General features: G+C 40.0%; 1 protein-coding gene across 2 annotated transcripts in view; it reads left to right on the plus strand.

The window, feature by feature from the left end:
- Positions 1-12,930, plus strand: part of LOC139370061 (zinc finger protein 665-like) — a 166,186-nt gene that overhangs the window by 89,268 nt on the left and 63,988 nt on the right. The window contains exon 4 of one of the 2 annotated variants that reach the window (XM_071109371.1): positions 2,123-2,590. In XM_071109371.1, the coding sequence (XP_070965472.1) occupies positions 2,123-2,590 (468 nt within the window). Of the gene's footprint in view, positions 1-2,122; positions 3,191-12,930 lie in introns of those variants that run through there. The other variant, XM_071109373.1, reaches the window with a different exon arrangement.

A 12,930-nucleotide genomic window follows, 5' to 3' on the forward strand; every position in this document is an offset into this window, starting at 1 on the left:
TGGTATCTGTTACCAGGACAACCAGCAGAGTTCTGTTAGTTGACAGGAAGGTGGACTGGTGGATATGGATGTTATGAATATCATAACACTGAAAAAGGATTCTGCCAATGAAAAGAGAGAAACCAATAGACCATATAAAACCTTGATGAAAGTTAGCTTTAGAGAGAAAGTTTCAAGATGATCCGATGTAAGTTTCGGTTCATGTTTTACAAAAACATTTTCTCAAAACATTATGGATGTTACATTGCCTGTCCCAGTCAAACCCCCCTGTCTTTACTAGACTGTAGGACAGGCAAGAACAATTCAAGACACTTCAATGTGGTCTGTATTGCTTCATTAACATCTGATATACAGAACTTGTTAAAAATGTAAAATACATATATTTTTTAAAACAAGCTCCGTAAACCTTTTCTATAAGCCATGAAATATGACTGAATGAAAAGCATTTCTTGTGAGACTTGGCCTCCATCTCTGTAATGGACAAAATTCATTCATTTGTTCATGTGTAACTAACGTTAGTGTGCCAGTTTAGCCTCCATTGTCACTGTCCCCATACTGTGCTCAAACTAGTGATCCTCTGCTTCTCATCTCATCACATGTGACCGCTCTCCTTGACAATGAACCGATGGAGCTATAGAAAAGGTACCAGTTGGACAGCTCCATCTGTGACGTTTCAAGCTAGCTGTGGAGTGTACCTCCGTTACACATGCTCAGGCTGACTTTCCCACGGAATCGACCATATATGAACGATGCCCTGCGTCTCCACCATTACATAATTAATGAAGACTGTTGGAAAAGCATTCCAGGTGAAGATGGTTGAGAGAACGCCAAGAGTGTGCAAAGCTGTCATCAAGGCAAAGGGTGGCTACTTTGAAGAATCTCAAATTGGAAATATATTTTGATTTGTTTATCACTTTTTTTTTTGGTTACTACATGATTCCATTTGTGTTATTTGATAGTTTTGATGTCGTCACTATTATTCTACAATGTAGAAAAAAATGTAGAACATAGTAAAAATAAAAACCCTTGAATGAGTAGGTGTGTCTAAACTTGTGACTGGTGCTGTATATATACAGTATATCACAAAAGTGAGTACAACCCTCACATTTTTGTAAATATTTGAGTATATCTTTTCATGTGACAACACTGAAGAAATGACACTTTGCTACAATGTAAAGTAGTGAGTGTACAGCTTGTATAACAGTGTAAATTTGCTGTCCCCTCAAAATAACTCCACACACAGCCATTAATGTCTAAACCACTGGCAACAAAAGTGAGTACACCCCTAAGTGAACAGCTCCAGTGGATATTCCTGCAGTCAGCATTGCCAATTGCACACTCCCTTAAAACTTGAGACATCTGTGGCATTGTGTTGTGTGACAAAACACATTTAGTGGCTTTTTATTGTCCCCAGCACAAGGTGCACCTGAGTAATGATAATGCTGTTTAATCAGCTTCTTGATATGCCACACCTGTCAGGTGGATAGATTTTCTTGGCAAAGGAGAAATGTTCACTAACAGGGATGTAAACAAATTTGTGCACCAAATTTGAGAGAAATAATCTTTTCACTTAAATATTTATATTTTTTGGAACATCTACCCACATTATTGTGACATTAATGGTAGTCAAAATATTAAATATGTGTGAATAAAAAAAATGAAAAGCCATTGTGTCAACCCTATTGACAACGGGAGATGTTACTGATGTGCTTTGTGCCTGTCTCCAAGTTTTGGACTTTACTTATTTTCAGTTTAAGGAAGTGTGTAGGTCACATTCATTATCATACAGCTATGAAGGTTATATATTTATAACCACCTGCTCGATAGGAATCCAGCGATGTCTGTCTTGAGTGATCTAGAACATTCTAGTTGTTTGTGTTCCGACTTATAAAACAGAGATAATAATAATAGATAATGAAAACTTATCAGTAATTACCAGGAAGCTTTACGACATAATTTGATTTAAAAATATCACCAAGATTGTTTTTGAATTATGAAATGTTTGAAAGCTGACCTCAGGACATTGAGGGATCTGATTTGGATTAAACCTCATAGCAAGGCAGTTTTTATCATGTAGAGATTTCATTCAGGTCTCTCTTTAAATTAACACTGTTTATTGCAGGAGGAAAACCAAACTTGGAGAAACCAGAAACGTCCAAACCAGCAAGACAACACCTCTGCTCCCACTGTGGAAAGAGTTTTAACCAGTTCGTTAGCATGAGAAGACATGAGAGAATACACACAGGGGAGAAGCCACACCATTGCACACAGTGTGGAAAGAGTTTTAACCAGTTAGGAAACATGAAATCTCACGAACGAATACACACAGGGGAGAAGCCTTTCCATTGCTCCCAGTGTGGAAAGAGTTTTGGAGAGTCAGGAAACCTGAATGCTCACGAGCGAATGCACACAGGCGAGAAGCCTTACCACTGCTCCCACTGCGTAAAGCGTTATAACCATTCAGGAAAGCTGAAAGAACACATGAGACTGCACACAGAGGAGAACCCTTACAAATGCTCAGACTGTGGGAAGACATATTACTCATCATGGTCACTTAAACGTCATGTGAGAATCCACACAGGAGAGAATAATTACTTCTCTTAGTGTGTAGGTTTTTCACATCACGTTGACTTAAAATTCATCAGAGAACATACACAGTGGTCCCGTTGTCTTATATTGTTGACTGAGAATGTGTTTACCTGTTTATACCATATGAAATTGAATTGTACAAAGTATACTTAAACATATATATTTGTGTGTTTTTATTAGAAAACATGAATTGAGTATGTAAGTTTGAATATAGAGTAGTATATTATTTTTTTAACTCTGACTATGTGTGTGTTTATCTGAGTGTGTCATTCCTCCAGCACTACAGATAATCAAGTGATATTTGGATGTGATGCATTTGCTCCATTGTTGACATTTGCATTGTAGCCCACTGATGATTTAATGAAATTAAAATGTTCAGACTCTGTAATGGAAAAACTGTCCTATTATAATCTCCTGTTCTTGGGGGTATCATCCTGTGTTGCAAACCAATTTGCACCTGTGTCCTTGTATGAATAAAGTCCCGCCCAGGAACAGGAAACTATAAAGATATGTGCTCATCACCCAATGCTTCAGGAATTCAGACTGTCTACACTGACACTGTTATTCTCTCTGAGCTCAGAAATAAAGAATCTTGGTTTGACTTGGACTCCAGCAGATCCTTATTTTATAATATCCACCACAACTCACCCACGGATTGCTGTTTATCATTGTCTCAATGAAGAGTTTCTCTTTCGACTTTCCTGGGGGCATTTACATTTACAAGCCTCCCACTGGTTGAATAAACGTAGTTTCCACGTCATTTCAACAAAACAAATCCATGTGATGGTGTCAGATCGATGTAGAAAACTGATTGGATTTGTAAAAATCAGGTATTTTTATGTTTTTGTGTTTCACCCAACCAGCAACCGATATCCAATGACTGGTAACATTTTGTGTTTCACCCAACCAGCAACCGATATCCAATGACTGGTAACATTTAGTGTTTCACCCAACCAGCAACTGATATCCAATGACAGGTAACATTTTGTGTTGATTTCATGTTGAATTCACTTTAGTTGAGGACTCAAAGAAATGTAAATAGAAACTAGATGTTGAACTGACGTCTGTGCCCAGTGGGCTGGTTTGAATAAGCAGCAGGTGTTGGATCGATATCCACCTTAGTAGCTAAGTTTCCATGTAATTTGAGACAGATTTTCATGTGAATATTCTCAAATCTGCATAAAACAATATATACATTTTCCCACCAGAAATGTTTCTATCAAACAGACTTATTGTGGATTAAAGGCTTTGCGTGACAAATAAATAACTTTTGCTGTTAAATTCTATCGCATTTTCAACTCTTCTCATTATATAGAAAACGTGCTCTGTAGCCAACAGCTCACAGATACAGTGCAGGTACATGATTACATGATGAGATTATTATTATTATTATTATTATTGGTACGTAGTGCACAAAAAAATAACGTTTGCTGTTAATTAAATTCCCGAATGAACCGAATGAAAAATACAAGTTAAATTGGTTTCCATTTTCAACTCTACTGATCTTCTTTTTGTTACGTTGAGTTCTATAGAAAACGTGCTCTTGTCCCGTGCACTGTAGCCAACAGCTCACAGATACAGTGCTGGTAGGCTAGCTACATGATGAGATTATTATTGATGAGAGAGATATTATTTGTAAAATGGCAACCAATCATCAATCATCATGTCACAAGACATCATGTCACAAGACCATGAACAAGACCATCAAAATGTATTGGAAAGGAGCATCAAGCTCATCACATGCAGTTTCACCACCCTGTGAAGTTCATAATTTATTTCATCTGTAGCCTAATAAACTGCATGGTTTCCCAAGTCATAGTGGGAGGATCACACAACATATCATCATGTGACTCCAAGTTAACTCAGATAAGATGGTTATTATGGTTTTAGTCTGGTTTTAGACCCCATCATAGCACTGAGACTGCACTTGTGAAGGTGGTAAATGACCTTTTAATGGCGTCAGATCGAGGCTCTGCATCTGTCCTCGTGCTCCGAGACCTTAGTGCTGCTTTTGATACCATCGATCACCACATTCTTTTGGAGAGATTGGAAACCCAAATTGGTCTGCACGGACAAGTTCTGGCCTGGTTTAGATCTTATGTGTCGGAAAGATATCAGTTTGTCTCTGTGAATGGTTTGTCCTCTGACAAATCAACTGTAAATGTTGGTGTTCGTCAAGGTTCCGTTTTAGGACAACTATTGTTTTCACTATATATTTTACCTCTTGGAGATGTCATTCGAAAACATAATGTTAACTTTCACTGCTATGTGGATGACACACAGCTGTACATTTCAATGAAACATGGTGAAGCCCCAAAATTGCCCTCGCAAGAAGTCTGTGTTTCAGACATAAGGAAGTGGATGGCTGCAAACTTTCTACTTTTAAACTCGGACAAAACAGAGATGCTTGTTCTAGGTCCCAAGAAACAAAGAGATCTTCTGTTGAATCTGACAATCAACCGTAATGGTTGTACAGTCGTCTCAAATAAAACTGTGAAGGACCTCGGCGTTACTCTGGACCCTGATCTCTCTTTTGACGAACATATCAAGACTGTTTCAAGGACAGCTTTTTTCCATTTACATAACATTGCAAAAATCAGAAACTTTCTGTCCAAACCTGATGCAGAAAAATTAATCCATGCTTTTGTTACTTCTAGGTTAGACTACTGCAATGCTCTACTTTCCGGATACCCGGATAAAGCACTAAATAGACTTCAGTTAGTGCTAAATACGGCTGCTAGAATCCTGACTAGAACCAAAGAATTTGATCATATTACTCCAGTGCTAGTCTCTCTACACTGGCTTCCTGTTAAGGTTTTACTGCTAACCTACAAAGCATTACATGGGCTTGCTCCTAACTTTCTTTCCGATTTGGTCCTGCCGTACATACCTACACGTACGCTTCGGTCACAAGACGTAGGCCTCCTATTTGTCCCTAGAATTTCTAAGCAAACAGCTGGAGGCAGGGCTTTCTACAATAGAGCTCCATTTTTATGGAATGGTCTGCCTACCCATGTGAGAGACGCAGACTCGGTCTCAACCTTTAAGTCTTTACTGAAAACTCATCTCTTCAGTGGGTCATATGATTAAGTGTAGTCTGGCCCAGGAGTGTGAAGGTGAACGAAAAGGCTCTGGAGCAACGCACAGCCCTTGCTGTCTCTGCCTGTCCGGTTCCCCTGTCCCCACTGGGATTCTCTGCCTCTAACCCTATTACAGGGGCTGAGTCACTGGCTTACTGGCTTACTGGGGCTCTCTCATACCGTCCCTGGGAGGGGTGCGTCACCTGAGTGGGTTGATTCACTGATGTGGTCGTCCTGTCTGGGTGTCGTCCTTGGCTGTGCTTAGGCAAAGTGGGTGGGGTTATATCCTTCCTGTTTGGCCCTGTCTGGGGGTGTCCTCGGATGGGGCCACAGTGTCTCCTGACCCCTCCTGTCTCAGCCTCCAGTATTTATGCTGCAGTAGTTTATCTGTCGGGGGGCTAGGGTCAGTTTGTTATATCTGGAGTACTTCTCCTGTCCTATTCGGTGTCCTGTGTGAATTTAAGTGTGCTCTCTCTAATTCTCTCTTTCTCTCTTTCTTTCTCTCTCTCGGAGGACCTGAGCCCTAGGACCATGCCTCAGGACTACCTGACATGATGACTCCTTGCTGTCCCCAGTCCACCTGGCCGTGCTGCTGCTCCAGTTTCAACTGTTCTGCCTTATTATTATTGGACCATGCTGGTCATTTATGAACATTTGAACATCTTGGCCATGTTCTGTTATAATCTCCACCCGGCACAGCCAGAAGAGGACTGGCCACCCCACATAGCCTGGTTCCTCTCTAGGTTTCTTCCTACGTTTTGGCCTTTCTAGGGAGTTTTTCCTAGCCACCGTGCTTCTACACCTGCATTGCTTGCTGTTTGGGGTTTTAGGCTGGGTTTCTGTACAGCACTTTGAGATATCAGCTGATGTATATAAATAAATGTGATTTGATTTTAATTTGAGTGAGTAGGTGTGTCCAAACTGTTGACTGGTCCTGTATATAAACTGTAATACTGGGATGCAAACTCAAAATGTAATACATTTCAACTCTATATCTGACATGGTATAGGTAGGTGTCTTCTGTTGTTTTGAAGATCTGCTTTATTACTGTCACTTTTAGTGAGTTTGGTATATGTAGGAGGGCCAAGCACAGGAAGTAGCTCTTTTCACTAGTTTAGTTGGAATAGAGTCCAGTATGCAGCTTGAAGGTTTAGAGGCCATGACTATTTTAATGGAATGTGTCAAGAGATACAAGATTTTAAAAAATCTAGTGTTCCCATTGATCTGAGGTCCTGGCAGTTTCGTGCAGACTCAGGACAACTGAGTTTTGGAGAAATACGCAGATTCAAAGAGTAGTCCGTCATTTTCTTTTCTAATGATCGTGAATTAGAATAATCATTTTATTTCCATGATTCCAATAGTTCACCCAAGTGTTTTTGCTCTAAATCGCAAGTTAAATCGCAATTGCAACATTTGGTAAAAAATTAAGGCCTAGATTGTTTGCCCATATCGTGCAGCCCTACGTGGCTGTATGGAAATTATCTCAAATTAGTGCAGGAAATGCATAAAGTGATCAAAATGCAGAACATTTATTTTGGGCTGAATTGAAAGACCCATTCAAATCCCTTAGAATGTTTGTGTTGTCACCCCAGGGTCAGAATACTACTCATAAATAACATTTAGAATTTAGAATGTTTGTGTTGGCACCCCAGGGTCACAATACTACTCATAAAGAACATTTAGAATTTAGAATGTTTGTGTTGCCACCCCAGGGTCAGAATACTACTCATAAAGAACATTTAGAATGTTTGTGTTGCCACCCCAGGGTCACAATACTACTCATAAAGAACATTTAGAATGTTTGTGTTGCCACCCCAGGGTCAGAATACTACTCATAAAGAACATTTAGAATGTTTGTGTTGCCACCCCAGGGTCACAATACTACTCATAAATAACATTTAGAATGTTTGTGTTGCCACCCCAGGGTCAGAATACTACTCATAAATAACATTTAGAATTTAGAATGTTTGTGTTGCCACCCCAGGGTCACAATACTACTCATAAAGAACATTTAGAATGTTTGTGTTGTCACCACAGGGTCAGAATACTACTCATAAAGAACATTTAGAATGTTTGTGTTGTCACCCCAGGGTCAGAATACTACTCATAAAGAACATTTAGAATGTTTGTGTTGTCACCCCAGGGTCAGAATACTACTCATAAATAACATTTAGAATGTTTGTGTTGCCACCCCAGGGTCACAATACTACTCATAAAGAACATTTAGAATGTTTGTGTTGTCACCCCAGGGTCAGAATACTACTCATAAAGAACATTTAGAATGTTTGTGTTGCCACCACAGGGTCACAATACTACTCATAAATAACATTTAGAATGTTTGTGTTGCCACCCCAGGGTCACAATACTACTCATAAATAACATTTAGAATTTAGAATGTTTGTGTTGCCACCCCAGGGTCAGAATACTACTCATAAATAACATTTAGAATGTTTGTGTTGCCACCCCAGGGTCACAATACTACTCATAAATAACATTTAGAATTTAGAATGTTTGTGTTGCCACCCCAGGGTCACAATACTACTCATAAATAACATTTAGAATGTTTGTGTTGCCACCCCAGGGTCACAATACTACTCATAAATAACATTTAGAATTTAGAATGTTTGTGTTGCCACCCCAGGGTCAGAATACTACTCATAAATAACATTTAGAATGTTTGTGTTGCCACCCAGGTCACAATACTACTCATAAAGAACATTTAGAATTTAGAATGTTTGTGTTGCCACCCCAGGGTCACAATACTACTCATAAAGAACATTTAGAATTTAGAATGTTTGTGTTGCCACCCCAGGGTCACATTACTACTCATAAAGAACATTTAGAATGTTTGTGTTGCCACCCCAGGGTCAGAATACTACTCATAAATAACATTTAGAATGTTTGTGTTGCCACCCCAGGGTCAGAATACTACTCATAAATAACATTTAGAATGTTTGTGTTGCCACCCCAGGGTCACAATACTACTCGTAAATAACATTTAGAATTTAGAATGTTTGTGTTGCCACCCCAGGGTCAGAATACTACTCATAAAGAACATTTAGAATGTTTGTGTTGCCACCCCAGGGTCAGAATACTACTCATAATTAACATTTAGAATGTTTGTGTGGCCACCACAGGGTCACAATACTACTCATAAAGAACATTTAGAATTTAGAATGTTTGTGTTGCCACCCCAGGGTCACAATACTACGAGATAGAACCTGTTGTATGAGATAGAACCTGTTGTATGAGATAGAACCTGTTGTATGAGATATAACCTGTTGTATGAGATAGAACCTGTTGTATGAGATAGAACCTGTTGTATGAGATAGAACCTGTTGTATGATATAGAACCTGTTGTATGAGATAGAACCTGTTGTATGAGATAGAACCTGTTGTATGAGAAATAACCTGTTGTATGAGATAGAACCTGTTGTATGAGATAGAACCTGTTGTATGAGATAGAACCTGTTGTATGAGAAATAACCTGTTGTATGAGATAGAACCTGTTGTATGAGATAGAACCTGTTGTACGAGATAGAACCTGTTGTATGAGAAAGAACCTGTTGTATGAGATAGAACCTGTTGTATGAGATAGAACCTGTTGTATGAGATATAACCTGTTGTATGAGAAAGAACCTGTTGTATGAGATAGAACCTGTTGTATGAGATATAACCTGTTGTATGAGAAAGAACCTGTTGTATGAGAAAGAACCTGTTGTATGAGATAGAACCTGTTGTATGAGATAGAACCTGTTGTATGAGATAGAACCTGTTGTATGAGATAGAACCTGTTGTATGAGATAGAACCTGTTGTATGAGATAGAACCTGTTAAAGTTCTGCTTCACAGCACCTATACAAAATCACGATCCCACAACCTAAGGTGGAAAAAAAGGGCTGCCTAAGTATGATCCCCAATCAGAGACAACAATAGACAGCTGCCTCTGATTGGGAACAGGCCAAACAAAAGAAATAGGACAACTAAATCACACCCTAACCAAATAGAGAAATAGAAAAGCTCTCTAAGGCCAGGGCGTGACACCTAATCGCGGAAATGTCACAACCACTACCGGAGGTTGTATGGATTCAGTGAGTAAATCAACCACCATCACCTACTCCTGTGGGTTTCTGTTCTCTTTCCCAGATAAAGCGCACACTCTCCAAAACAGCATGGCCTTGCCAGATGGTTGTTCTTCAAAATCAACAAACAAAAAAAGGTTAACTAAGAAGAAGCGAGGCTCAAGAGGTGTTATCAGGAACAGATTACGGAGGCGGGGAAGAACTCACCCAGGGTGATCACCCTGTCAAAATGTGCGGGTCATTAAATAACAAACTGGACGAGTTAGCGGCTACTCATGGGTACTATATTGTGATCACTACATCTAATGGATCTGGATGCTGCTTTAAAACCCATTTCTGCAGCATTAGTAAAGATATGATCAAAACATGTTGATGATTTCATTCCTCTACTGTTTGTAACTACCCTGGTAGGTTGATTGATAACCTGAACAAGGTTGCCAGCACTGGTTACAGTTTGAAGTTTATTCCTGAGTAGGCAGCTTGATGAGAGCCAGTCAATATTTAAATCACCCAGAAAATATACTTCTCTGTTGATATCATATACATTATCAAGCATTTCACACATATTATCCAGATACTGACTGTTAGCACTTGGTGATCTATAGCAACTTCCCACCAGAATGGGCTTTAGGTGAGGCAGATGAACCTGTAGCCATATTACTTCAACAGTATTTCACATTAGATCGTCTCTAAGCTTTACAGGAATGTGGTTCTGAAAATAAACAGCAACACCGCCTCCGTTGACATTTCTGTCTTTTCGGTAGATGTTATGTGTTATGTTATGTGTTGCTGCCACTGTATCACCAAAGGTTTTTAATGCTTATCAGAGGTAGACTTACTCCTGTTATTTACATTGGAGCTGATAGTATAGGGTGAGCTGCATGAAGTGGTCTTACTGCTATTGCACACTGCCTCAGTGCTAACAGTGTAACAATGGTTTATGATTACTCATGATTACTGCTTACAATAGCTGTAGGACAAACAGATGTATTCGGTGCAATTAGGGGTACATAAATTAAATGACTTATATTGTGTTTTCCAATACACCTAAAATCATGTACATTTGATGCAGCATTATGATGACTCATTGTCACAATGGAAGGGATTAACTGAGCTGATCTTGGATCAAGAGAGCCAAGATGATTGGGATCATTTACCAGTCATTGTTTCAACACAGCCTTGAAAAGCGTGGACACAGTCCAGGAGCCAAGAAGATTTGGATGGACTCCGTCATTCCTGTAGAGTATCGTCTGTTTCCAGAAAGTGTCAAAGTTATCAATAAAAGTGACTCCAGCAGAGCTACAATTGTCTTTTAGCCAGGTGTGTAATGCCAGGACTGTTTTGCATTGAGGAGTACACCACATCAGTCACTGGCTTTAGAAATAAGTGCATTGAGGACGTCGTCCCCACAGTGACTGTACGTACATACCCCAACCAGAAGCCATGGACTACAGAAAACATTCGCACTAAGCTAAAGGGTAGGAGCTGCCGCTTTCAAGGTGCTGGACTCTTTAACCGGAAGCTTCTAAGAAATCCTGCTATGCCCTCCGACGAACCATCAAACAAGTCAATACAGGGCTAAGATTGAATCGTACTACACCGGCTCCGAAGCCCGTCGGATGTGGCAGGGTTTGCAAACTATTACAGACTACAAAGGGAAGCACAGCCACGAGCTGCCCAGTTACACGAGCCTACCAGACGAGCTAAATCACTTCTATGCTCGCTTCGAGGCAAGCAACACTGAGGCATGCATGAGGGCATCAGCTGTTCCAGACTAGAATATATGCCATTTAGCAGACACTTTTATCCAAAGTGATTTGCAGTCATGTGTGCAAACACTTTAAATATGGGTGGTCCCAGGAATCAAACCCACTAATCTGGTTTGAATAGCACCATACTCTACCAACTGAGCTACAGGACCACAAGGAATGATAAAGGAATGACGCAGATAAACACACACCACACACACACACACCACACATACAGCCTGAGTTTGAAAAATCTAATTTAATCAAAGACGTAACATTGAAACTGACATACTCCATATTTAGTTCAAATAAATGCTATTTGTCACATGAATACAACAGCTGTAGACCTCACTGTGAAATGCTGAATACAACAGCTGTAGACCTCACTGTGAAATGCTGAATACAACAGCTGTAGACCTCACTGTGAAATGCTGAATACAGCAGGTGGACTTCACTGTGAAATGCTTACTGACAAGCACTTAACCAACAATGTAGTTAAGAAAAATAAGAGTTAAGAAAATATTTACTAAATAAACGAAAGAAAAAAAAGTAACACAATAAAATAACAATAACGAGGCAAAATACAGGGGGTACCAGTACAGAGTTAATGTGGAGGCTATATACAGGAGGTACCGGTACAGAGTTAATGTGGAGGCTATATACAGCAGGTACCGGTACAGAGTCAATGTGGAGGCTTTATACAGGGGGTACCAGCACAGAGTCAATGTGGAGGCTATATACAGGGGGTACCAGTACAGAGTTAATGTGGAGGCTATATACAGGGGATACCAGTACAGAGTCAATGTGGAGGCTATATACAGGAGGTACTTGTACATAGTGAATGTGGAGGCTATATACAGGAGGTACCAGTACAGAGTCAATGTGGAGGCTATATATAGGAGGTACCAGTACAGAGTCAATGTGGAGGCTATATACAGGGGGTACCAGTACAGAGTCAATGTGGAGGCTATATATAGGAGGTACCAGTACAGAGTCAATGTGGAGGCTATATACAGGGGGTACCAGTACAGAGTCAATGTGGAAGCTATATACAGGGGGTACCGGTACAGAGTCAATGTGGAGGCTATATACAGGGGGTACCAGTACAGAGTCAATGTGGAGGTTATATACAGGAGGTACCAGTACAGAGTCAATGTGGAGGCTATATACAGGAGATACCAGTACAGAGTTAATCTGAATAACTTCAACATGGACAATATGAGAACACTGATGGCTCAACATGGTTTTCTGAGGGATGACGGCTTCATATTCATTCCATATTCTCTGCTCAACAACACTGACTGAGAATCAATCTGGTTGATTCTCTGCTCACAACAAACTTTGCTGTGTCCAGGCTGTCACTTCTGTCATCAGCTACTAACACCAGTGCTGCACCTTTGTCCTTGTCCCTGGATGACGGCTTCCTGCTCCC

This window comes from Oncorhynchus clarkii, chromosome 17, assembly GCF_045791955.1.
Source record: "Oncorhynchus clarkii lewisi isolate Uvic-CL-2024 chromosome 17, UVic_Ocla_1.0, whole genome shotgun sequence".
In the NCBI taxonomy this organism is placed as follows: domain Eukaryota; kingdom Metazoa; phylum Chordata; class Actinopteri; order Salmoniformes; family Salmonidae; genus Oncorhynchus; species Oncorhynchus clarkii.